Source organism: Petromyzon marinus, chromosome 6, assembly GCF_048934315.1.
Source record: "Petromyzon marinus isolate PM22_M1 ecotype Great Lakes invasive population chromosome 6, UKy_Petmar_22M1.pri1.0, whole genome shotgun sequence".
NCBI classification, from domain to species: domain Eukaryota; kingdom Metazoa; phylum Chordata; class Hyperoartia; order Petromyzontiformes; family Petromyzontidae; genus Petromyzon; species Petromyzon marinus.
In genome coordinates, this window is record NC_133672.1 from 7,858,940 (window position 1) to 7,885,409 (window position 26,470).

General features: G+C 52.7%; 1 protein-coding gene across 2 annotated transcripts in view; it reads left to right on the top strand.

Annotated features, from left to right (window-relative positions):
• LOC116939585 (uncharacterized) overlaps positions 1–25,979 on the top strand; it is a 71,331-nt gene extending 45,352 nt beyond the window's left edge. For both annotated transcript variants that reach the window (XM_032948161.2, XM_032948162.2), the window contains exons 4-19: positions 163–290; positions 555–2,241; positions 3,991–4,128; positions 5,288–5,346; positions 6,280–6,415; positions 6,517–6,762; positions 6,879–7,377; positions 7,515–7,578; positions 8,329–8,468; positions 10,359–10,462; positions 10,874–10,949; positions 12,103–12,191; positions 20,431–20,547; positions 21,364–21,585; positions 23,328–23,593; positions 25,593–25,979. In XM_032948161.2, the coding sequence (XP_032804052.2) occupies positions 163–290; positions 555–2,241; positions 3,991–4,128; positions 5,288–5,346; positions 6,280–6,415; positions 6,517–6,762; positions 6,879–7,377; positions 7,515–7,578; positions 8,329–8,468; positions 10,359–10,462; positions 10,874–10,949; positions 12,103–12,191; positions 20,431–20,547; positions 21,364–21,585; positions 23,328–23,593; positions 25,593–25,839 (4,218 nt within the window). In that variant the 3' untranslated portion in view covers positions 25,840–25,979. The remainder of the gene's footprint in view (positions 1–162; positions 291–554; positions 2,242–3,990; positions 4,129–5,287; positions 5,347–6,279; positions 6,416–6,516; positions 6,763–6,878; positions 7,378–7,514; positions 7,579–8,328; positions 8,469–10,358; positions 10,463–10,873; positions 10,950–12,102; positions 12,192–20,430; positions 20,548–21,363; positions 21,586–23,327; positions 23,594–25,592) is intronic.
• Positions 25,980–26,470: the final 491 nt, after the last annotated feature.

The window sequence follows — 26,470 nt, forward strand, 5'->3', positions numbered from 1 at the left end:
CTGGTACGATGTGTAAACATCGGCACTTGGGAGACAAAGGCCGGGTGTGGTGCTGCCCGTGCCGGCCTTCGTCGGCGCTCGCTAACAACACTTGCCCCAAACAATCTGTTCAATGCTTTACGGGATTTCGTTGTCTGTGCGTGTGTGCGTGCGTCGTTCCAGGCGTGCAGCCAGTGCGGGAAGGCATTCCGTAGCGGCAGTGCCTTGAACAAGCACTACCTGTCGCACAGCCAGGAGCGCAAGCACGTGTGCGAGGTGTGCCACAAGGCCTTCAAGCGGCAGGATCACCTGTGAGTGCCATGCTGGTCTCGCACTCACTTAGGCCTCCGCCGGCATTATCGTCATCATCGTCATCACCAATCTCCATGACTGTTATCATCGCCGTCACACATCGCCCCCTACTGGCAGGCTGATACCACTTACAAACCAGCCCGCCGTACAAATTGTGCCGCACAGGGACAGCCGCCGCCGGCGGTGCTCTTCGCGTGCACGTATTTGCGCGTGCGTACGTACGTGCCCGCGCGTGTGACACCAGTCTGCCGTGCCACCGACAGGGCGAGCCACATGGTGACGCACCAGAAGAGCAAGCCCTTCTCCTGCTGCGCCCAGGGCTGCCTCAAGAGCTACTGCGACCTGCGCTCGCTCAAGCGCCACTACGAGTCCCACCACAAGCTGCCCTACCCGCCCGAGGGAGGGCAGCCCTTCCCCGCCACCTCCCCCGCCGTCGCGCGCTCCGAGCCCCACCAGCCGCCTCCCGACGGGTGCCCCACCGACGCCAAGGCTCCGCTTAACGGCCTCGACCCTCCGTCGCACTGCCCCGACGACGATCCCACGACACGGCTGTCGCCGCCGCCGCCGCAGCAGCAGCAGCGCCAGCACCGGCCGACGGGCGACGCGGCACAGACCCTGGACTCCGCCGGCCCGCCGGACGACCCCGGGGCGTTCCAGCTGCGCGTCGTGAGCGTGACGGTCAGCGCCGAGTACACGGAGGGGGTTGCGGCGGCCCAGCCGGACGCCGGTTTCCCGCCGCTGCCGGGGAGCGGCCACGGCTTGCACCTCGCGCCGGCCATGCCGCCTGCGCCGCTGGCGCCGCACGATTCCCAGAACCACGCTCCGCCGATGCTGCGGCAGCAGCAGCAGCAGCAGCAGCCGGACGGCGTGGGCTCTGCGCGCACGCCGGAGCTGCTCTCCGTGCCCAAGCTCCTGGAGCCGGCGCGCCCCGCCAGCTGGCCCCACCCGGCCGCCAGCCAGCTCCTGCTGGCGCCCCCGGGCGAGCCCCCGCCTCCGCCTCCACCGCCCCTCCCCCCGCCCTCGCAGCACGGCCCGTGGGCGGCGGCGTCGTTGACCCAGGGGGCCGGGGTCGGCGACCGCCTCCTGCCCTCGCTGCCCGCGGGCGCCGATGGGGCGGCTCCCTCCCGCAGCGGCCAGAAACTGGACTCGTTTGTGCAGGCGTTCGCCAAGAGGAAGCCGGCCGTGCCGGGCGCAGTGCCGAGCAGCGCGCCGGGCCCGCCGCTCCTCCTGTCGGCGTTCGGGGAGGGCGACCTCGGCGACCTCGGCGGTGGCGGCGCCGTTGCGCGGCGGGCGGCAGCCATGGAGCAGCTGTCGCCCGTCGGGGCGCAGCAGTTCACGCTGGCTCCCGCGCACGGCTGTCATCAGGCGCAGCAGCAGCAGCCGCCGCCGCCGTACGCGCTGCAGGTGCAGGGTAGTCTCCCTGCACCGTTCCACAACCAGCAGCAGCAACAGCAGCAGCCACACGATGCGTACAGGACACACGAGTTCCAGCAGATCCAACAGCAGCTCCTTCATCAGCATCATCATCACCCTCACCATCATCACTCGCACCATCAGCTGCAACAACAGCAGCAGCAGCAGCAACAAACTATGCAGACTTTGGAACAATCCTGGCAGCAGCAGCAGCAGCAGGTGCAGCCAGCAATGGCGCAACACAAGATAGAAGCCATACAGCAGCAGCAGCAGCACTTTCCGGCAATGTCCCTCCATCAGCAACCTCAGCACGGTTACCTCCGGCTGGCGCCGCAGGCGACGCAGGCGTTTGCGCCGGCGCCCGCAGAGCGTCCGCCGGCCTCCGAGTCTGGCGAGCCCCCGAGGCTCGGGAAGCCGGGCGAGGCGCGCCGCACGTACGGCGCCCACTTCCTGCAGCCGCCGGTGCTGGGGCAGCACGCGCTGCGCCCACCCCACGGCGGCGCCAAGCAGGTGCAGCAGCACACGGCTAACACGCAGGTACGTGTCAGTGTCTCGCCGGGGAATGAGAAGGGGATGAGCGAGTGAGGCGGGCAATGTATGTGCGTATGTTGAACTTCTGTGGCGCCGTGCGTAGCCGACCATGCTAATCGGAGTTCCGGAGGAAGGGCAACAAACTTAACACATAAAATAAATAGTGACAATTTTGAAGATTTGACAATGACCAAAATATGCTTAACACTAATGACCTGCTTACTAACCATCAAAACATGATCTGGTTTACAAATGGAAATGTCTCTGTCTCGAGACATTGGCATAATTCGAACGTAGCTTTAACAACCCCCATTACCCCCTACCCACCAAAATGGAAAAAAATGTTGGAAGATAGTGAGGGCATATGTATGTATGTTGAACTTTTTTCGCACTGTGCATAACTGACCATGCTAATTGGAGGTGCAGGGGAAGGACACCCATCTGAAAGTGTGCGATGCTGTGACCGTCTATGTTTGATGGATAACCAAAAGCCGCTGCGAGGATGACCGGAGTTCGCATGATGGTGTATGCTCCTTGACAAGAATGAGTGAGTTAGTGAGCGAATTTTGTGGGAGTTAGTGACTTGTGTACGTGGACAGGCAGGCGGGCTGGCGAGCCAGTAGGCGAGTAAGCGACGGAGCAAGTGACCCAGCGAATAATTGAGAGACTTAGTGATTAATTGAATGAGTGGGGTGAAATGGTCAGTGAATATGGGAGTTGATGAAGTGGTAAGGTGAATGAGTGAGTATGTGAATGATGGTGAAAATTAGTCAATGAATGGGTGAATCGGTGAGTTGAGTTAATGGGAGAGAGAATGAGTTGAGCGCCATCGGGCGCTCACTAACGACGTTGAGAAGCCCACCCCTACTGGACTGACCCACCCCAATTGGACATCTGTGAAAAATAGCTTCATAGCTCGTTAAACTTCTGCAGGATAAATAGGGCCCCACGGTGGCGAGATGTTATCTCCCTCGCCTGGTATACAGGAGGTCGTGGATTCGATCCCGACCCTGACTCCTGCTGTATATTTGGAGTTTGCGTGTTCTACTTGTGGTCGTATGTATTTCCCCCCCCATTTTTCCCTCCATATTTAGAAACATGCTTAGAGTATTTGCCTGCTAGAAATGTCCACATAATAAGCCACTTCGAGCTATGGTCCTTTACCTAATACAAAGAATAATACAGTAGATCATCGATTGTCTGGCAGCTTTAGGAGGAAGGGGGCGCCGGAGTTTCAAAAATGCCGGATAATCACATCATTATTTAGAATAGCTTATTTTTGCACATTATTGCATAACATTATGTTTTTTAGGTGTATGTGTATTAGTGTTTTAAATGTTTTACTATATGAAATTGATATAAACAAATAGACAAAAATAAATATCCTACTGTTAAAAGTTACTGTATTTACCGTACTTACCACTCCATTCCACGAACACTCTGCATGAGGTGATGTACCTCATGCTCTTGTTCCAACTTCCATGTGTTCGGCCAGCGACGGACGAGTACAGCCTTTGGAGCGGTTTTGCCGGTTTCGCCGGATCGGCCCCGAACCGCCAGATAATGTTGGAAGCCGGATAATCACGCACCGGATAATCTATGATCAACTGTTGTCGAGTTTATAGTTTTACGTACCTTCTATCACGGTCACCCATTTCTCATCCCTTGCACGCCTCTTGACATCTAAATAATTTCATGCTTCAAAAAATGTTTTGTTTGATTCTGATTCTGGCTTTGCTCGTGCGGCTTGTGCAGTTCCAGCCAGTGGCGGGCACGGCGGGGCCCGGCCCCATCTCCGTGCGCCACCTCCTGTCGTCGCGCCTCCTTGCCCTCTCCGCTCACCGTCCATCGGCGCCGCCCGACGGCTCCGCGCACGGCCACACCTGGGCGCAGGTGAGTGTGGGGCCCGAGGCTTGGCACGTCCGGTATGGTTCCCTCTACAACCAGCCAGATGGAAGTGCCGTGTGGTTAAAGAACACCGGAGCGCGTGTGAGTGTGGCGTCTGCGACTGGGGCGTGTGTGAGTGTGGCGTCTGCGACTGGGGCGTGTGTGAGTCTGGCGTCTGCGACTGGGGCGCGTGTGAGTGGTGTGCGTGACTGAAAGCTGCGGTTTGGCATGAAGGCCTCGCTCTGAATCGGTCGAGTGGCATTAGTTGCGTAACGTTGTGTGGAAGATACCTGGCCTATCACTTCATCCAAAGCTCTGGGTCTTCTCAGCCACAGTTATGCCCTCCCCTTTTTATGCTTGCAAAACGTGGAGCCCTTTAAAGGAACATCAGCACTGGTTTGAAACATTCAGGCTGCCCTGCCTACAATCAATCCTGGGTTTCACCAAACTGGGTTGTGTGAGGAGTTCACAGACCCTTTAAATATCTGGACACAAATCCCATGAGTATGCTCCTCCGGCAGATGAGACTGCATTGGCTTTGGCTGGGTCATGTAGCCCGCATGCCCAGCTACCGCATGCCCAAGCAGCTTCTGTGTGGCCGCATAGAGGGGGATAAACAGGTGCGGCACGATCTAGAGAAGAGATGGACTGATGCGGTACAGGAGGATGTGGAGCTGAGTGGACTTGCCTAATGCCAGTACCAGCGGTGTCAAGATTGGCCTCTGTAGAGGAGGCTCGTGAAGGACGCTCCTGGGCAGTTGGAGGCAGTCGCCCTCCAACAACAGCAGAGGGTGGAGGGAGGAGCAACATTCACAACAATGAGTGTCGGGTGGATAAAAGACAGCAAGTTGGCACAGTGGGGAAGGTGGTGCATCTGCCACCAGTCATCTCAGTCCGTCAACCCATAATGCCTGTGTCTGTCTCGTGAAAGGCACAGCGAACCTTCCTCACTTAATGTAACAACCTTAAAGTGCACCTAGCCTGGCACAAACTCTGTGGTGACATCACTTAGTGGCAAATGTGAGGGTTGTTGTTTTGTGACTGCAGAGCGTGCGTGTGACTGTTGCACTTATCTGCAAATGCGCTGACAAAGTTGCAAGTGACCGCGTCCTGCGACCTCATCACGTGACTGTGTGACTGCGTCACGTGACTGCGCCGTGTGCAGGGCCAGCAGAACTCGGTGCCCCCGCTGCCGCCGCACCACAAGCCGACGTCTCCCGACAGGTGGAGTGAGGCGCCCTCTGCACCCTCGCATCGCCCCCCGTCCGGCAACCACTCGGCATCTTAGCATTCAGTGCCTGCAGCCGCCCTTTCACGACCAAACTCCCTCGCACAACGGGGATTAGCAGAGCGTCCGTGTGTCTGGATTGGTGATTAATACCTTACGATATAAAATAAAACTGTTTTACCAGGTTGGGCCAATCTGAGCTATGTAGGTCTTTTTCAGAAGCGACTTGGCCGCAAATGACAGCTCAACAAAGTGGCGTATGTGGACGTTTAGAGCAGCCAACGACTCTAAACGCACGTTGATTATAATTGTGGAGGAAAAACTGGAGGATCCGGAGAAAAATCCACGCGACCACGGGGAGAGAACATGCAAATTCCAAATATACAGGCGTCAGGGTGGAATTTGAATCCATGCGAAGTAGTTAACACCTTGCCACCATGACGCCACGGTGGAGAGATGTCGATATGAACCCCGCACCCTGGGTTTGATTACTGGCTGTGGATAATGTCAGCTGATAATGGTTCTGGGCTTCTCCTAGATGGACTCCGCTTTAAATGGGTGCCTGGTGTGGTCTGTCAATGTTAGCACAGGGGAGACAAAGGGGAGTGAGCTCCACGTTTGAATTTGGAAGCGTCTGTCTGTGTGTATGTGGGGAGCAGTAGTGTAGCGGCTAGGGAGCTGCGCTACGAACCCAGCGACACAGCCAACAACAGTGACGATTATCTGAACCCTCTCCTAGGCCTCCTCTCGGTCGACGTGGCCTCAAATGAGTACCTTGTGCGGCGTGTCATAATATCGCCACTAGGTAGACAGAGGTGATGGCCACCCACCCCTTCGTGTGCCATGCCGGACTTAATAGGTGCTCGCTAGCAGCACTTGCCCCAACAGTCCATTGAGACTATACCGGGGGGGTCTTTGTCTGCGTGCAGCGTGTGGGTGGCTGGCGACGGCATGGAACGTGCGGCCCTGGCGTGCGCGTTGTGCGGCCGTGCCTTCCGCAGCCTCCCTGCGCTCAACGGTCACATGAGGCTGCACAGCGCGCGGCCACCCGCCCACGCCGCCAGGGTGAGAGATCGGACGCCGCCACCGCCTCCATTCCCATCGCCCGCTGTTCCCCCCGTCGCCGTTGCTCGTGCTCACGGTCGTCGCCGTCTCGTCCTTGGCAGGATACGGACGGCGCGAGAGCCCCCGCCGCCGTGGACGCGCGGCCCCGCGGCCTCGAGCCGGCGCCGCCGGCGTCCGCGCCCGTCCTGGCCGCCCCCCTCCCGCTTTCCCAGCATGCCTTGCGCACAGGCGGAGAGGGCGACGGGAACGGAGCGGTCGCCGTGAAGGCCGAGCCCGAGACGCCGCCCGTGTCGCCGCCCGCCGGAGCCGAGAAGGTGGCGGCGCCGCCCAACGGGGACCCCTGCGCGGTGAGGTTTACGCATCGCACCCACCGCACTGCGCCCCGCGCCACACCGCGTCCCACCACATATCGCGGGGCTGCACCTTTGCTTCTTAATATTTAATTTAAATTGCCATCCACTAGGGGACCCTCGGCCTCAAGAGCCACCCGGGAATGATTCCGGGCCTCGCGATCGGCAACGGGGGTGGCGCTCCCGGCTCCACCGTGACCCCCACCGCCCGCACCACCGACACGCAGCAGCAGCAGCGCAAGCAGCGGCCGCGGCCCCAGCCGCTCATCCTCCCTCCGGCGGCGGCGGCGGCGTGCGGGGCGCCCCTGCCGGGCCTCGGGGGGCTGCCCCCCCAGCAGCAGCCGCCCCCCTCGGGGGGGCTTCCCCAGCCGCCGGTGCTCTACCAGAGCCAGCTGCGTTCGCCGCGCCTCGCCGAGCTCATGGAGCGCTCCCCGCTGGAGCCGCCGCCCTACACGCCGCCGCCCATGCTGAGCCCCGTGCGGCAGGGCTCGGGCCTCTACTTCTCCACGCTGCTGTCGGCCTGTGCCGGCGGGGGCGGCGGCCCGGGGCCTCCGCCCTCGCTACTCACGCCCAAGGCGCCGGCGACGTCGCGAATCCTGCTCAGCCGCTCCAGTGAGTGGCTCTTTGCCCCACGTCGTCATTCCATTGCCAAGGATGGAGGCCGTGTGGAGAAATGAAGACCGCAAAATGTCACCGCAACGCTGACGCTCGCTGCATGTGTACTTGCCGTGTGATGGCCGTGCGTGCAGGCAGCTTGGAGAGCTCTGGACCTTTTTCCTACTATGGAGACGACTCCTCCATCAGCATCGAGCCGTGAGTTGCTCCACCCATGTGTCCATTGTGCCTTGTGTGCATGTGTGTGCATGGGTGCATCAGTGTAGCAGTTAGCGCCCTGCGCTACGAACCCGGCTACACGTGTTCGATTCTCGCTCACGGCCAACACCAGTGACGATTATCTGAACCGATCCTGGGCCTCCCCTAGGTCGACTCAGCCTCAAATGAGTAGTTGGTGTGGTGTGTAAACATCGCCGCTGGAGAGACAAAGGCGGCCGGGCGTGGTGTTGGCCTCCACCCCCTTGTCTTCCGTGCCAACCTTCATAGGTGCTCATTAACAGCGCTTACCCCTAAAGTTTGTTCAGGCTATACAGGGGACCTTTTTCTTTGTCTTTGTGTCTCTAGGTGGGGAGCGGTGGTGCAGTGGCGAATATTTGAACCGATCATGGGCCTCCCCTAGGTCGACTCAGCCTCAAATGAGTGCCTGTTGCAGTGTGTGAATATTGCCACTGGGGAGACAAAGGCGCCCGGGCGTGGTGCTGGTCACCCACCCCCTCGTGTGACTTGCCCACCTTCATAGGTGCTCGCTAACAGTGCTTGCTCCAACTGTCTATTAAGGCTATAAGGGCGATCTTTGTCTTTGTATGACTGTGTAACGCTTACGAGTTCATTGTCAGTGTGGATGCCTGTGTGTCAGCTGATTGCCTAAACTTCTCGCCCCAAACAGCCTGTAAGACTACGCGCGTTGGGGGGGGGGGGGGGGCGGAAATCTTCTTTGCCTTTGTTTAGGCGCATCAACATCGGCACGCGGTTCCAGGCGGAGGTGCCGGGGCTGTGTGACCGCGGTGCGCCGGGCGGCACGCACGGCGCCGACTTGCTGTGGCAGCCGTGGCCTTCGCTGGAGGACGACCCGGCTACGCAGCGCCAAGGTGCCGCTCCCACTGCCGCAGCCCTCTCACCGAGACCACCGGGACGACTCGCCGCAGCGGCGCGTGCGGCCAGCGCGCCCGCAGTCCCTTTCCGTTGTCATCGTCGTCATTATTATTTTTCCGTTTTTTGTGTTGTTGTACAACGCGTCACTGGTTTCTGCGGGAGGGTGACAGAGAAACCGCTGCGGTGGGTGGGGAGGGGGGTGAGGGGAAAAGGGTCGGGGGAGGCAGTGAGCAGCATTCCATGGGGAGATCGGGTGTGGGGAGAGGGGTGGAAAAGAAACAGGCTCTAGATCGTCCAACATACACGTGTCTTTATGTGTCGGGGTGACAACCGATTTTTCAGTTTTTTTTATTTACGCAGGAGAGCCTCAACTCTTTTTCAAGAGCGTCCCGCTAAGTTATCGCGATTGGCTCGTGTTTCACGATTAAGCAATTAGCCGGTAATATTTTCAAAACTTGGCCTACTCTTTCATGTCCACCTTAAATCAAACGTGGTGCACTTGATGGTCAATACACCCGCAGCATCAATCAAGGCGGTCTGCTGCATCGGAACTTCGAACCTCTGCAACAAGTGGTGAACGCTCTACCACTGGGCTACGTCACCGCTCTCACCAACAATCAGGTTCCGTTAAAAACTTTAGTTTATACGGAGCCTCGGAGACCCTCGCGCTAACAAGTATAAACATTCACAAATTGTCGGTTGGATTGGGCCCTCTGACGAATGTTGGGAGTGTAATTCTTCTTCCGTATGGCTGATGATGTAAATACAGAGCAACAACTACAATTTCACGTTCAGGTGGTCAAACCAGACAACCGCGTCAGGAGCAGCGGAGCGTATCACCACCGCGATGTCTTCTTCGTATTTGTGGATCGGGCATTGCGTCATTATGCGTTGTAATAATTGTGTAATAATTATGCCACTTTGGCCTCCGGGGCTGTGACAAGTCGATTCGCAGCAGGGCAGCTCCACAAATGAGGCAACCTCCGTCAGCATTTAAAAAAGTTTTCCTTGTGAAACACGTGGTAGTTTTAGAAATTTGGCTGAATTTCGGAATGGCTTGGCGTGTGCACACAGATAAAAACAAGTGTGTTTGTCTGAGTACGCCCGTCACAATGGTGGTTGAAGCGTTTTATCTTTCTTTTTAAGAAAGGTGGACAGTCAAAATGGATGGTTAACATGACATTCGCAAGGACACCAGGTGGTTTAGGGAGGCCTTCATCCAGCATTAATTGTTCATGGCTGATTATGGTGATGATGATGACCGCTCAATTGATTTGTCTGTATTGCTTTACGTCGATATTGATTTCCTGCATCGTCAAAGTGTGTAAAATGGAACTGCCCTGCTGAGCAGCAACATTCAGCGATTGCCACTGATAAAGCCTTTTGCTAAGGTCAGGTTCACGCCATGCGTGTTTTAATATATACCGAATAAAAAAATATGTTGCATGTTTTTTTTTTACATGAGTGTAGGCAAGCCCTATTTAAACAGCTTGGAATTTTGGGACCTTCCCCCTCCCATGGGAAGTTTCGCCTCTCACGTGCCGTGTAAATGATTGCCATGTGAATGCCGTGCAATTGCCGTGTGATTCCGAATCCGAATATTTATTTATATCCGTTTAACTTCTTTCGTGCCGTACGTAGCCAACGGTGCTAATCGGAGGTGCGTGGAAGGACGACAAACTAAACACAAAAAGCAGTTCTAGAGATATGAGTTTTCCAAAGAAATCAGTTTTCATCCCATGAGCTTCATAGGAGGAATCCGATGAGCCACGAAGCTCTTTTTTCACAGATGCACGGTAGGATCGCCATGTAAATGCCGTGCGGTTGCCGTGTTAATTGCGCGCGCGGTCCTCCCACTTGACCCCCTCCCCCCCCCCACCCCCCAGTGGAGCAGCTTCTGGCACTGGCTTCGTCGAGTGCCGTGCCGGGCGGCGGCACGAACCGCGAGCTGGCGCTGCACGTGCTGCACCAGGCGCGCGGCGACGTGCTGGTGCGTACGGGCGTGGGAAGACAGACAGCTATTTTTAGCTATCTATTTTTATTTACTAGGTAAGGCCCACTGGGCTATATAGCTCGTTTTTTTTTTTCAGAAGCGACCTGGCCACAAATCATAGCTCAACAAAGTGGCTTAACATGTGGAAATGTATAGCAGCCAAATACTATAGATACATAGTGAACGTGGAGGGAAAACCCAGAGGAACTGGAGAAAAATACACACGACCACGGGGAGAGAGAGACACGCAAACTCCAAATACACAGGTGTCAGGGTTGGGACCGAACCTACAACCTCCTATAAAACAGGCGAGGGAGATAACATATCGCCACCGCAGCGTGCTATCTAGCAGTGGCTTGGCAATGGGCTGCAACGTGTGCCTCCAGCATTGTGTGTGTCCTCCCGCAGGCCGCCTTGAAGACACTGCTGTCTGGAGAGGTGACGCCTTGGCAGGGCCCTCACCTGCGCGGGTACCACTATGCAGGTGCGTGCACGCGAGCGGCAAGCCACGGCCACACGCGGGGGGGCGGAGCGGCACGCATGACCACTCTGCACATGTAACCAGACCTGGCTGTGGTGTGGCAACCACTCAGATTTAGTTTGGTGGGGACCACAATGCACTTCTTCAGGAAATGCTATTGGTGTTTTTTGCATAACCACAGAGGCCGTGTGCTCTGTACTGCACAGCGTACACACCCGGTGCAGCACATGTAATCACACAGCGTGTAAACGCAACCGCAACACACATGCACAACCACAGAGCACAACCACGGGATCCAACCACAACCATCCGCACGGCCGTGCACACGACACGGCACACAACAACATCTTGCACAGTCGTACAGTGCACACAGTACCAACACACACAATCACACAACACAAGCACACACAGCTGCACAGCATATGCAACTATAGAGCATGCAAACACTGCCACACAACACACAGACAAACACAACCACAAAAAGACAAAGATACCTCGTATATCCTTGACAGAATGTTGTTAGCGAGCACCTATGACGGCCGGCACGGCACGTGAGGGGGTGGGTAGCCAGCACGATACCCGGCCGCCTTTGTCTCCTTATTGGCGATGTTTACACAATGCACCAGATACTCATTTGAGGCTGAGTCGACCTACGTCGAGGCCCAGGACCGGTTCAGATAATCGTCACTGGTGTTGGCCGTAAGCAGGAGTCGAACTCGGTTCGCTGTTTTTGGCGCGCAGCGTGCTAACCGTGACACTACTGCACACACAACCACATGCACAATCATTGACGGATATTATCTTACGAACAGTACACGGGGTAAATTCGATTGGTCTTCAACATTAAACTGTCCCAGAAGCCCTACCGACACCGCAAACAGAGATTCTACCAAGTGATCAGCTGTCATTTTAACCATATTCAAAGTTCAAAGCTGATTCCCAACCCTGTCATTCTTCATTTTGGACTCAAAGCCCCCCGACCGACAAAAAAAACCTCAACATTTCAAACTTTTAATGCAAGCGCCCGAGAAAGCCATCATTTACCTGGTAAAATTAAAAATAGTTGATAGTTTAATCTCCACGAGACACCTTGAGACGCCATGTCCATTGAGGTGTTGTTGTGTCTGCGTGCGTGCGTGTGAATATGCGCGCACAGGCTCAGACAGCTGGAGCAAGCAGGAGAAGAAGCAGTTTGTTCGCGCGATGATGGCGCATGACAAGGACTTCCTGCTGGTGCAGAAAGTGGTACGGAGTGGCCCGGTGGGGGAGGGGCACAGGGAGGTTGGGGGGGGTGGGAGCACGGGGGAGGGGGGGTGGGAGCATGCGACAGGAGGGGGGTGATGTGAAGAGACAGGAGGAGAGACTCGTAATGTTGCAGCGGGACATCGCTGTGCTTGGTCTCCGCTTTGCTTCCATTCGTTTTATTTGAAAATTAATTAAATTGGTTCACCAGGAAAAGGCCAGTGAGATTCAAGATCTCTTAAGAAGCAGGCGGCCTCCCAAAACGTCTGAACCACTCGGTCACTTTTGAAAAATGGGACTCTCCTTGTCTCTCGAGTTCTCACCTGGTTATGAGCAAAATCAACTTTAAAAAAACTAGAACAGACAAAAGGAGGTGACAAGGAGAGCACTACAAACAGCGGCGCGGTGGAGACCGCGCCGAGTCCAGCTGCCCTCTTCCACCCTGCGAGCCACAAGCAGCCCCTTTGATCAGGACCTCGTCTACCCCGTGTCTAGAGGACGTGAAGGTGGGCACGTTGAAAAGAGAGCTCCCCTGAATATTGGGGAGCTCTCTGTTGTTTGCAAGCACCTATTAAGGCCTGTACGGAGCACGAGGGAGTGGTGTGGCCAAGCTACATGCTGTATTTGTCTGCCCAGTCAGTGGTGATGTTTACAAAGCAAGTGCCACTGATGCTAGCACCGCATGCAAATGGAGATAAGATAAAGATCCCCCATATAGCCTTAACAGACTGTAGGGGCAAGTGCTGTTAGCGAGCACCTATGAAGGCCGGAACGGTACACAAGGGGGTGGGTGGCCAGCACCACGCCCGATCACCTTTGTCTCCCTAGTGGCGATGTTTACACACCGCACCAGGTACTCATTTGAGGCTGAGTCGACCTAGGGGAGGCCCGGGACCGGTTCAGATAATCGTTACTGGTGTTGGCCGTAAGCGGGAATCGAACCCGTGTCGCCGGGTTCATAGCGCAGCGCGCTAACCGCTACACTATCGCTCCCCATATGGAGATAAGACAAAGACAAAGATCCCCCATATAGCCTTAACAGACTGTAGGGGCAAGTGCTGTTAGCGAGCACCTATGAAGGCCGGAACGGTACACAAGGGGGTGGGTGGCCAGCACCACGCCCGATCACCTTTGTCTCCCTAGTGGCGATGTTTACACACCGCACCAGGTACTCATTTGAGGCTGAGTCGACCTAGGGGAGGCCCGGGACCGGTTCAGATAATCGTTACTGGTGTTGGCCGTAAGCGGGAATCGAACCCGTGTCGCCGGGTTCATAGCGCAGCGCGCTAACCGCTACACTATCGCTCCCCATATGGAGATATGCACTCACTCACATGCACGCCTATTTGCACACATACACACACGAGTTCTCACATGCACATGTGGGTATACTAAAAGAAAAAATATATATTTTACAAAGATAAGGCTCACTGAGCATATATAGCTCTTGTTTCAGAAGCGACCTGGCCACAAATGATAGCTCAATGAAGTAGCTTTTCACGTGGAAATTTATAGCAGCTAAATAATCTTAATGTACGTTTCTAAATGTGGAGGGACAACTCGGAGAGAAATCCAAGCAACACACGGGGAGAACACGCAAACTCCAAATATACAGGCGTCTGGGTCGGGATCGAACCCAGGAACTCGTTCATACCAAGCAAGGTAGTTAACATCTCGCCACCGTGGCGCCCATACACATGCATGAGCGCGCACACGCCCCTAAACATACGTACACGTACGCACAAACACAAATTAACGTGCACGCACGAGCGTACACGACCAACGCAGAGAGACACTAAGAGGGAATGCAACGTGGGGTTCATTCTATTTATATTTTACCATTGTTAATTAATCAATAATGAATACACTTCAAACACTTTGCTAATTCATGCTCATTATTTATTCAACAATCAATATGGCTTGAGCCCATAGCTGGTGCGATGTGAAATGAAGGGGACCAGGGCCCTCCCTTAATTTGAAACTCTCACAGCAATTACCGCCTGCACTCCCGATCCAGCTGCCACTCCTCTTTAGCAAACTCACAGAGGGGCCCGAGCAAACCACAACAAATCAGAAAAAAAAACACTCAACACATTCGTCAATAATACCCTGGCCTTTAGGATATAAACATGTAACAGGCGACATTTTGGGCAATGGTCCTTCATCGTAGGACAGAGAGGGCATTTGAGAGATAGGGCAGGGATACTAAGGGTGGGAGACTGCACTTCACTCCATGAGGCCAGATGAGGATCACATTTTAAAAAAATGTTTCGCAGCAAATCAGGTTGCCTTTTAGAAAGCTCAATAGAAAAATAATGAGCGTGGTTGAAGGGATGGTGATTAATCCGCATAAGAACCTTACGGCAGCAGAGGCGACGGTGGCACCAAGATGATGGCAATGGAATTGTTCTGCCGTGAGCCCCCCGCCGTGCGAGAGAGCCCCTCAGTATCAGAACGTTTATTTACATTTTTTTAATTGAGGCAATGCGCGGGCCCCTTACATCACGTTGTGCCGCACGTACACACCGTCAACATAAACTAAACCGGTTATGAAAAGCAGGCGATAGAAAGATGGGGTGCGGACTCGCTGCCCCAAACCGAGAGGGGTAACGGTGTTTTTTTTATTAAGGGGGAGGACGATTACGAGGGGAGGGAAGGATATAACCGAAACGCGCCTGAAATAAAGAAAATAAAAACATAAGAGGCGACCTGGACGAGCGTGTTTACCTTTCACCCCTCCGAGTCCGGCTCCCGTCTAATCTGTCGGGGTTATACCCCTGTCTCCCGACCCTCATTCCAGCTAACTTATTTCAGATGTATAAGAGGGGATTATCTGCCCTCGAATTCCCCCTCCTTTCCCTTGAGCTTATACCAAACTGTGCTAGAAGCGTACTGTACCACTGTTTCCAGGAAGGTGGTTCGTGGTTCTTCCAATTAACCAAAATAACCTTCCTGGCTATAAAATTGAAGGTTTGGAGGAGAGCGTGTTGATGCCTTGAGCCCGCGGGAGGCTTTGGTATCCTCTATTGATGGGGCTTGATCTGTGCCACATAAGTCATAAAAAAACCACGCGCAATCTTGCCGTAAAGCTTCGCCACATCCGGGCAATACACAGAAGGCGTGGAGATAATTCTGCACTGAACCTGGAGGGCATCTAGGGCAGTGTGGTGAAATCTTTAAAAAAAACCTCCCTGCTCTCATTACTTAAGTGTACCCCATGCACAAACTTCAATTGAGTTTGAGGGAAGGAGTTCTTGGGCCTGTTTTAGGGGCTCAACTTATCCTATTCCGAGTCTGCGGTGTGATCTCGTGGGGCACAGACCTATCACAACTTCTTAGTGACCGGTCTCAAGACAGGGTTTCCCTGGAGCTAATAAGCCTCGGATAGGCTATCTTTATCTTTAGGAGTCTCTAACCAATTGATAATTGGGTAAATTTAAATCCCTAAGTCCTTGTCCAGGGGTTTCACTATTGCATCCCTAATTTGGCGGTATCCGAAGACTTTAAAGTGTGGGATATATTTAATTCACACCTCTTCAAAGGGAAACACCCCATCCGTCCAAAGATAATATAGGTCCTTTATCCTATCCAGGTCGAGGACTTTCCGGCAGTCCCAGCGTTATGACCTTTCCCCCCTATCATGAGTAAAGGATTCTCCATATTGTTGACCCCCCTATGGAGACGGGGTTCGCGGGTAGGTTTCTCATTCCCTACAGCTTGCTCGAGTCGAGGTGACCGCCCAGAGTGTTTGTGTCCCTCGCGGTCTGGTCTTGATACTTGCCAGCGCAGATCCTTCGAGGGAGCATTGTCTAGCAGCCTCTTGCTTCCAGCACTTAGCGATTACTTGCTCCTGTGTGTCGAACCAGCTTTTCGTGTTGTGGAGGCCTTCCGCCCTGTGATATTGTCGAGAATCTATGAGGGCCAGGCCGCCCTAATCTAATGGCTACGTGAGGTGGGAGTAACCAATGCGCGTAGGTTTGTAGTTCCGTATCAGTGAAGTGATCGTTGAGTGTAACGTCGCAAAGAAGATCTTCGGTTATCTGAGTGGGGACCATCCTCATGAAGTAAAATAATTTGGGAAGGATCATCATCTTCATTAGATGTCCTCTGTTATATAGAGAAAGGGGGGTGTCTGCCCAAGCAGCTAGCAGTGCAGTTGTTTTCTGAAGCGCCTGGAGTGAAGTTCATCGAAACAAGCGAATTCAGGGAAGAGGGCACCATGATGCCGAGGTCTCTGATATGGAATGGAGAACATTTAAATGGGACCAGGTCTTCCGGAGGTTTAGGAGATACTGCTGATAGGGGCATTAATTGCGATTTTGTTACATTTAGCAGAATCTTTATTCAGACTGGAGGAGGAATCCGTTGAGCTATGAAGCTCTTTTTCACAGATGTCCAGTGTTGGGACGGGTCAGCAGTGCACAATGGAGAAAAAGGTAAACAAGTCACTAAATGTAATAATAATAATAGGGTTTTTCCCCTTTTCTTTTTTCTGGCAACAAAACTTAAACCTTTTTACAAGGATTCATGTCTGCATTAACCACAATACCTGCAGTCAAAATGCAAACAAACAACATACTATGCAGGTATTGTGGTTAATGCAGACATGAATCCTTGTGAAAAGGTTTCAGTTTTGTTGCCAGAAAAAAGGGGGAAAACGCTATTATTACATTTTGGTACTGGCAAAGGAGGTCTAATGATGTAGAAGTCACTAAATGTAAACAAAAAATGAATAATTCGATTTATCACGCTTGGGATTTATCACGCTTGGGAAAGTCAGCAAATACAACAACAAAACAGTCCCAGACCACACCCAGATAACACACGTTCAAGAGCCCCCCGGGTTTTCGCGGAAGGTGGCGGAAATTGCTGTGAGTTTCCCAACTAAGCAATTGGCCAGTCATTTTTCATATTTGGAATACGACATCGGCAACACAACGGGCTGCTCTTCTTCAAGTGACGCCACAGTGGACATTTAACGTTCACTGTGAAGCAGACGCGCAGAGTGTCGTGCGGTTAATCGAGAAAACACCTCCCATCTCACGGCTTTCGCGATTGACGTTTTGCGGCTTGGCATCAAATTTTTTGAGTGGTCAGCCAAACGTGTCCCCGTGGGCTCAACCATTGGGTGACTGACCGTGCGATTCCCCGCCACGTCGTAACTGCACTGCTCGTGATGATGCTGCTGCCGTAGAAGAACACACACGGGGTCATCTTGTCTCCCAAGTGGCCCATCGCGGGTCTTAGCTGACTCGGTATTTCCAGCACAGTAGGGTGGGGGCACAGGTGGTGCATCGGCCCAGTCATCTCAGTCGACCCATCGCACCTGCTGGGTCTGCCCCGTGACCTCCTGCCAGCGGGCGTTCGACACTGGCCTCCAAGTGCACCTAGCCTGGCACAAGCGCCGTGGTGATGTCACCGCCGTCATATTACAAACCGTGAAACAAATCCTATATTCCCATTTGCCTTTGAGTTTGCAGATCGCGTATTTGCCGATTGAGGCTATTTTCAAGAACGTAACCCATGCTGTGGTGGGCAAGGGTTTTGTGTACACCCGCAGTATTAACCTTGGCGGTGGGCTCAGCGTGAATCTTGCGGCTGAAATCTGCCAGGCCACGAGCAGCAGCGAATTGAAGCTGGGAGTGCCAGGACGATCCTGGGAGACTGCAGGCTGATGATTAACGCTTAACAGAGTTGGTACTTACGCTAATAGCAAAAACACCACCGCTCGGTCACACGCGTGAAGCAAGACGAATTTCCAACACCTCACACCAGACAACCTTAAATGTCCTCCCCTGAGATATTCCTGTGATACCCCTCTGTTAAAATAGAGAAATCGTGGGAACTAGCACCGCATTAAAAGTCCGTGGCAGCTCCACCAGTGGGGTCCGCTCTCTCAGCCTTTTAACCGTCGCATTCGCAACACTCTTGTAGCCGCTGTCAGCATGAGTGGAAAGCAGTCGAGCAGGCTTGTTGTTTTCTATTCATAAAAAATGTTACACCAGACAATCCCTCGAGATGGAACGTATCATTTGCAAGGGCGTCCAGGGCTGTCAACTGCCATTTATAGAGACTCCATAATGTCACTTGTATGTACATTGTAAATCTATGACTTTTACAGTTTGTATTTATACACATATCGCACCCAATTAAACACAAAACCAAACACATAAATCCAAAAAATATAATGGTGAACACCACAGTTTCAAACAGAATGCTTTTATAGCTGGCTGTAACAGTTGCACATGTCGTGCCGGTGTTTTGTGACTAAAGATTTTGATGAGTTGAGCTGAAACGCCTTCACGAAGCAGTGGCTGGATGGAAAGATGGTGGCTCGGAGTGGCAGGCCCAGGTGGTAGATGGTGGCACCAGCGACCGGCACAGCACGCAGCAAACAGCTGGCAGCAGCTGGCAGCAGCAGCAGCTGGCAGCACCAGCAGCTGGAAGGCAGGCAAGCAGCAGGCAGGCAGGCTGGCAGGCAGCATCGCCGTTATTTGACATTACATTGAGCAAGCATTGGTAAATTTTGATGTAAAGCTTTCGTGACTGCAGTAATTCATATTCTTAGCTCTTTCGGTAAAGTCACGTTGAAGGGAAACAATAAAATAATTATATATAAAACAATAAAAATTCTCACGACGTTTCGACCATAACACACGATCGTCATCAGGTGTGAAAGAAGTTCACCTGATGACGACCGTTTGTGTTATGGTCGAAACGTCGTGAGAATTTTTATTGTTTTATATATATTATTTTATTGTTTCCCTTCAACGTGACTTTACCGAAAGAGCTAAGAATACAAGCATTGGTACTCATGTTAATGTACAATTATTGTGAGTACAGTAAGATTTTTTCCTTTATATCTTCAGGATCGACCAGAGGGTGACACAAGCAGTGAGGTGCCTGGGTGGCTCAGAGATCAGAGCGCTGAGCTGCTACCGCTGAGATCCTGGGTTATCCAGGCACCTGCCTTTGGTTAAACTGGGTTCTCAATTTCTGCACAAAAAAAACCCACCACCTTCAATTTAGCTCTGTGCTTAATTTGACTAAATTCCACCTCTGATAATGAAAATATCGATTTTATTGTCTTGCGGTGAACATTGCTCTTGGTGGGGAAGTGTTGCCTCCTAATGTGCAAATCAAGTCACGTGACGGCATCTCAGGAGGTGGCTCTATTATATCCACTTACGTGGGCCGTTCTCTAACACGAAAGCTCTGCAAGATTTGGCTACTTTGACCCAACGATATGACGCTGATGGTGCAATCGGGGATAGATTTACTAAAAAACAGGAGTGGGCGAACCCCTGCTCCCCCACGCTGGGGGGCGGTGCCCCCCAGCGTGGGGGAGCGGATTGGTTGCCTTGCACCGTGACAGACACTCGGGGTGGGAAGTAACTGCCTGGGGTCACGTGCTCGCCTGTTCCGGCGACACGGACTTGGAGTCACCGTCGGACTCACTTCCTCCGTGCCTTCCAGCGGCCAAAAGCAGCCAACAGTAGCTCCGTGCCTGGCGTGATGACGCGGCGCGGCACGACCGCAACGCACACGCGCGTACGTTCACGTGTGTGTGTGTCAAGCGACGGGGTAGCGGTGTGCGCTGCCACCCCGGCAATGATTTTTTTATCCTCGGTATTGGGTGATACTTTTTGTGTTTAGCTTGTTGTCCCCCCGCACCTCCGATTAGCACGGTTGGCTACTTACGGTGCGAAAGAAGTTCAACATACTCACTTACAATTCCTATCCTAAACATTCGTGACGACCGATTATGATGCATGAACGTCAGTGCCGGGGAGACGGCAAAGTGGTCGGGCATGGGTTGCGCTACACCACGATTCTCGTGTGCCATTCTAACCCTTAATGGCTTTTGGTGAGTAGCACTTGCCATCCACAGTCTACAAAGATAAACAAGGCAGCACGACGTCTGTGTGTGTGTGCGCACGCGTGCACATGGTGTGGAGCGGTAGCGCAGTGGTTTGTATGCCGTGCTCCTCTGCAGCCTGAGTTCGATTCCCATTCATCGGTGACATAAAATCTGATCCGGTCCTGAATCTCCCCTTTGTGGATTCGACCTTCAAATAGCAACCTGGTGTGGTGTGTGTGCACAAAGGCAGCAGGGCGTGTTGCTGGAAACCCACCCCCTCAAGTTCTGCGTTGAATAAAAAATACTTCTGCTCGCTAACAGCCCCAACAGTCTGTTAAAGGCTACAATGGGGGATCGTTGTGTGTGTGTGCGTGCGTGCAGGTGAAGACGAAGACCATGGCGCAGTGTGTGGAGTACTATTACAGCTGGAAGAAGCTGCTGAGACTCGACCGCAAACACAGCGCCCGGCACAACGAAGGGGGGCACCAAGGGAACGCGGTAACAGCCACGCGCCCCCTTCCCCAAAGCACACACACAGTAAACATACAACGTTGGGCCAACGTTGGCCTGTGGTTGGAAGTTCTAGACCAAAGTTGGCCCCAGGATTCCATGTTTACCAGGCACACACACAAAGATCCCTTCGTATAGCTTTTACAGACTGTTGGGGTAAGTGCTGTTAGCGAGCACCTATAAAGGCTGGTACGGCACACGAGAGGGTGGGTGGCCAGCACCACGCCCGACTGCCTTTTCCCTAGTGGCGATGCTGACATACCGCACCAGGTACTAATTTGAGTATGGTCAACCATGGTCAGACACGCGCACTCACAAACGTACGCACGCTGAGCACATAAAGATTCACGTCCCCACAACCACAGAGATGAGATGAATTGTCACAATTTCGATTCAAGAATATTTAATTTTTCGTCCAATTATCACCGTCTCATTTGTATTGTACGTATGTAAGTTGCCTGTTTTGTACAGTTTTGTTAGCTGCATTAAAATAATTTTGACATGAGTTTATTGTCCACGTATAATTTGTAGAAACCCCTACTAATTAATTCCCACACCCATGACTCGATGCACGTAAGAATGAATTTCAGTTTTAATCACTGCATCGTTATGTGTTTAATATATAAACACACACACTCGCGTAGCCTTGCGCGTGCTACTCGCGAGCACGAGCGTGGCCTTGTGAGTGCTATTCGTGAGCACCTATTAAGGCTGCGACGGTGCACAGGGGGCTGCGGTGGCCACCCTGCATCCTCCCGAGCGATGACAGCCACCACCATCATCGTCTTCCTCCTCCTCCTCTAGCTGCAGCCGGTGCTCAGCGGCGGCGGCGGATGCGGTGCCAGCGAGGGCGCCTCGGAGGAGGTGGTGAGCAGGAGCGGGGAGGAACGCCCGGAGAATGAGGCGACGGCGGCGGACGCGCTGGGAGGCAGCCCGGGGGGCGCCCCCCCGGTGACGGCGGCGCAACACGCCGCCGTCACGCGCCTCGCCCCCTCCTTCCCGTGCGACGTCGTGGGCTGCCGGGCTGTGAGTGACCGCACGCCAACCCCTTCCTTTCCCTCTCCGTCCACCGGGGCGTTGCCCGTCTCTCCCTCCCGGGGCCGCCGCGAACGGCCCGCGGCTTCGCGTCACGTGGGCTCCACGGCTGCGTGCGACCCACCGCTCCCCGTGTTTGTTCGTCGCTCAGGGCACCTTGGCTGAACTAATTGGGGGAAAAAAACTGTCCTGGAGGGTGGCAATGCCGCGTTTTTAGTTGATGCCCACTCGGTCGCTTGTCAATGCAAGGGCCATTTTCAGTGACAAGTGACTGATTTGTGAACGTGTCACAGGGAGCGGTGGCACAGTGGTTAGCACACTCGGATTAGCACGGTTGGCTACGTACGGTGCGAAAGAAGTTCAACGTACGTGCATACGCTACGTTACGAGCCCAGCGACGCGAATTCTATTCCGGCTCACGACCGATAACAGTGGAGAATATTTGAACCTTCATGGGCCTCCCCTAGGTGGATTTAGACTTAAGTGAGTACCTGGTGCATTGTGTAAACATCAGCATGAGGTAAACAAAGGCGGCTGGGCGTGGTGTTGGCCACCCACCCCATCGTGTGCCATGCTGGCCTTCATAGGTGCTCGCTAGCAGTACATTCCCCAACCGTCTGTTAAAGGCTATACGGGAGGATCTGTCATGGTCTTTTGATGGCCCGCCAAAGGTCTCTTGAGAGACCCATTTGGTCCCATCCCTGCTGTAAAGCTTTCTGCTGTTCTATTGCCCTCTCTCATTGTCTCTAAGAGCTGTTACTCATTGCCCTCATTTTAGGAAAAAATGCAATGTGGTCCAAGATTGCATGTCTAGGGGCACGATTAGCTGTAGGATGGCCAAGACCACAAAGCCTTCTTTTCTGTAGGTTCAGCATACGACAACCATTGATTTCTTGAAAGACGTTCGTCATTCCGCTTATAACTTGAGAACGAACAGCAGATTAAACTATTTGTCAAAACGTAGAAAAAAATCTGCCTGACAAAATTGCGAGTTCGTTTTTTATTTTGTTGCCAGGATCGTGACCTGGAGAGTGGCCACAAAGCGTTTAATCGGTGGTGCGAGTGCTCTCCGGACACATCTATGACATTACAGTGCCCTCTGTTGGTGCGTTGCCAGAGGTCTGTCCGTCGCTCCGCTTCTAACTCGAGAACCAAAAGTAGCACGAGGGCGAGCCTCGTGCTTCCGCGGTCGCCCTCCTGCGTGCACGGCCGTGGTGGCAAGATGGCACTGAAGCTGCCACCGAAGTTCGTGTTTTTGCAAAGTTTTTGGTAATGCAAATGACACGGCTTTGCTTTGCTTTGCTGCTCACCATCAGTGGCGGGGAAATAGCATCGTGCGGTCGTTCGTTGGCATTTTTTTTCGGGTTTTAAGGAACATGCGACCGAAAAGGAAATCATTGCGTTGCCACCTTAGCGCCCTAGCGCAGTGTAATTTACGTAACTTTCAGGATGGCACCCAAGCACGACAGAGTGGTGCAGGCAAACTCCTGCCTTGTAGTTTAACGCTTTTTAAACAAAGCTTCACACCTTTTCCAGACAGCCCGAAACTCACAGCCGAAGTACGTAGCTGCAAGGTGAGAGTCCTTCGTTGCTTGCGCCACTTGCTCATTCGCAACACGGCGATCACGCGATACGTTGATCGAGTCAAGATGCCGCTGCTGCTGCCGCACCTCTCTCACGCCGCGCGCCGCTGTCTGTCTTTGCTCCGCCCGCACGGCCCCTAACCACGGCAGAGCTTCGCCTCGAAGCAGGCCCTCAACGGGCATGCCCGAGTGCACCTGGGCCTCGTGCAGCCGCCCCCGCGCGCCATGGCTCGCCCCCGCGGCCGCCCACTTGGCTCCGGCGCCGCCAAAACCGGCGCCGTCGCCGGCGTCGGATCGGGCGGGGGAGTCGGAGGGAGCGGCAGCAGCGGCAGCCGGGGCGGCTCCCCCACCGCGTCGTCGACGCACAGCGGCGACGCCGAGCTCCTCGCCGTGTTCCCGTGCCGCGAGTGCGGAAAGTACGTGTGTGCACGCACACACACAGATAAAACACACACACAGATAAAACACACACACAGATTCCTCCGTATAGCCTTTCACAGACTGTTAGGTCAAGTGATGTTCGCGAGCAGGTATTACAGACAGCATGGCACACAAAGGGGAGGTATGGCCAACAGCACGCCTTGTCGCACAGTGCACTAACCAGTTTGCTACTGCTCCCCACACATGCGTACACATACATATAAAGAGAAAGATCCACCGAGTAGCCGACTTTTGGGGCAAGTGCTATTAGCGAGAAACTATGAAGGCTGGCACGGCACACGAAGGGGTGGGTGGTCAGCACCACACCCAGCTGCTTTTTTATCCCCAGTGGCAATGTTTACACATCACACCAGGTACTCATTTGAGGCCGAGTCGAACGCACGTCGCCGGGTTCGTAGCGCAGCGTGCTAACACGTGCACACACACACGCATGTACCCTGAGGCAACATTGCCTTAGACTTTACAGGGAGTCCTAAACCAAGACATTACGCGTGCAGCATAATAATGGGTTCAAATCTCATTCATTTATTGATGAAGCATTCTATAAATACAAAGAGAGAAACATGGAATTATATATTTGTGTTCAATTTGAGTGATAAATTCAATAACTGACTGAAGAAGCTGTGATGTTTTGACTCAAATAGGGGAAATAATTTATTTTGGTCTCTTGCTAAAATATGCAAATATTCCACATGCTGCTGATGCTGCTGAAAAAAAACATTAAATGTTCATTAAAATTAAACGTGACACAAATTGAGTAAATGGTACCTGGGTGTGAGCTCAAAAGTGCCACTTTTACAATAAGTTCTGGTAATTAGACCATATTTTTTATGTCTGTTTATAAAAGTTGCACCTGTTGAAAAGCTATCACAATATATTGCAATTGATAATTGGGCCAAAAGTGTAAATAATTACTCATTTGGCAAATCTTTAGTATAAAAAACTAATAATTATGCTGATGTAATTGCATGTACAATATTAAGGGCAAGACGAATATTGAAAGTAAAGTAATATTGCTTTTGTAAAACAATAGCATGCTGCCCTCTTATTAGGGTGAAAATTTGGCTAAACGATTTATTCTTTGCATATTTTACGTTAAAAAAATGAAAGTAAAGTATGTACATTTTATTATACACTTTGTAAAAATATTGAAGATAAGAGAAATGAATATTTATTTACATATTTTGACCAATTTTTTTATGAAACAGAATGCAAACCAATGTTGTTTTTAACCAAATTTGGCCAAATGTTCATCGAAATGTTTTATAACATCTGAAAATAATGCACGTATATATTTTTTAAATGTATGGAATAATTGGACTAACATTCGCAAATTTTTGGCCACAACTTGACCAACAGTTTTATTTAGTTTTGGATATAAATTGGAACAAAGCATTCACGTATTATAATTATTGCAAATATCAGAGATACATCAGTGAAATGTCGTATTTTGATACTTGGGCCAAAATTGGGAGAGAGAAATATGATTGTCATTCTTGGAAGAAATTGGGCAAAACATGTTTTTAAATATGTAAAAAATAATAATTATGTTTTTGGGCAAAACCTAATAAATCATAAATCACGTCATAACAATGATACATTCTGAAGTAAGTCAATAAACATTGAATTGCATATTTGGGCCTAACCCATTCTTGTCAAATATTTTACCATTTTGTTTTCATAAACAAACAAAAAATGTCTTATTAAAAACATGTAATATTGGACATGAGACACTCATTGCATTTAACGTGTCAATATAATGGGTACAATGCCCAGCTACTGATAATTTTTGTCCAAATGTCATTGAAAATTATGTCTTGTGTGTAGACAAAATTTACATTTATGCATACACGGTTTATAAAAGTTGTAACTTTTAAAAATATGCCCTGAGCAGAGCGCTGCGCATGTGCGTGGTGCGCGTTCCTCGTCATCTGCCCTCGGACACGAGACTCACCCACCCTCGCTTCCCACCAGGGTGTTCTACAAGGTGAAGAGCCGCAACGCGCACATGAAGTCACATCGGCAGCAAGAGAAGCCAGACAAGCAGAGTCAACAGAAGCAGCACGAGCAGCAAGAGATGCAGCAGAAACAGCAGCTGCAGCAACAGCAGCAGCTGCAGCATCAGTTTCTGGAGCAAATGCTGGATGGTTCGAATCATACTCCTCGGCCCCCATCACTCCTGTGTCCCGCCGCCCCAGACCTTTTCCTCCCATCCATGTGACCTCACCAGGCTTGGCAGATCAGCTGGGAGCTTGGAGAAGAGACGGAGCGATCCCTGGAGGGAGCTCCGTGAAGGGTGGGGGGAGGGGGGGATGGAGGAGAGAAGGAGCTCACCTGTGTGGAGAGGCAGTTAGCAACGCAAGGGCAGTTGGGAGGCAGGGGGGGCAGTGGGGGCGGTGACGAGGGGCTGCACCAGCAAGAGAAAACGAGGGGCAGTGGCGGGGGGGTGGGGCAGTGATACAGGCTCCCCCAGGTGGGATCACACCTGGAACACCAACTCAACCTCGGCCGCATCTCGATCCGCAGGACTCGCGTACCCTAGCTTCCCGTGTGCGAGTTTCCCTCCGCCCGAAATGTAAATTCGGCATCGTGCGCATGTTGTCCTGCTGCTACTGCTGCTGCTGCCAATTGGCAACGTCCGTAACGGTGGAAGACGCCAGGCTGCGGCAGTGAGGGCCGCCTGCCGTTGGGAGGTCTGTGGTCAGCATGAGTGCTTTTACACGATTAGGTATTGAGTTGTTACTTTCATTGTGTTGGGTTTTGTCCCTCGAAGGAGAACGATATCACACAGCGCTGTACATTGCTGTTTTTGGCCGTGGCTGTTTTTGCCGCTCGTGCGTGCGTTTCTATGC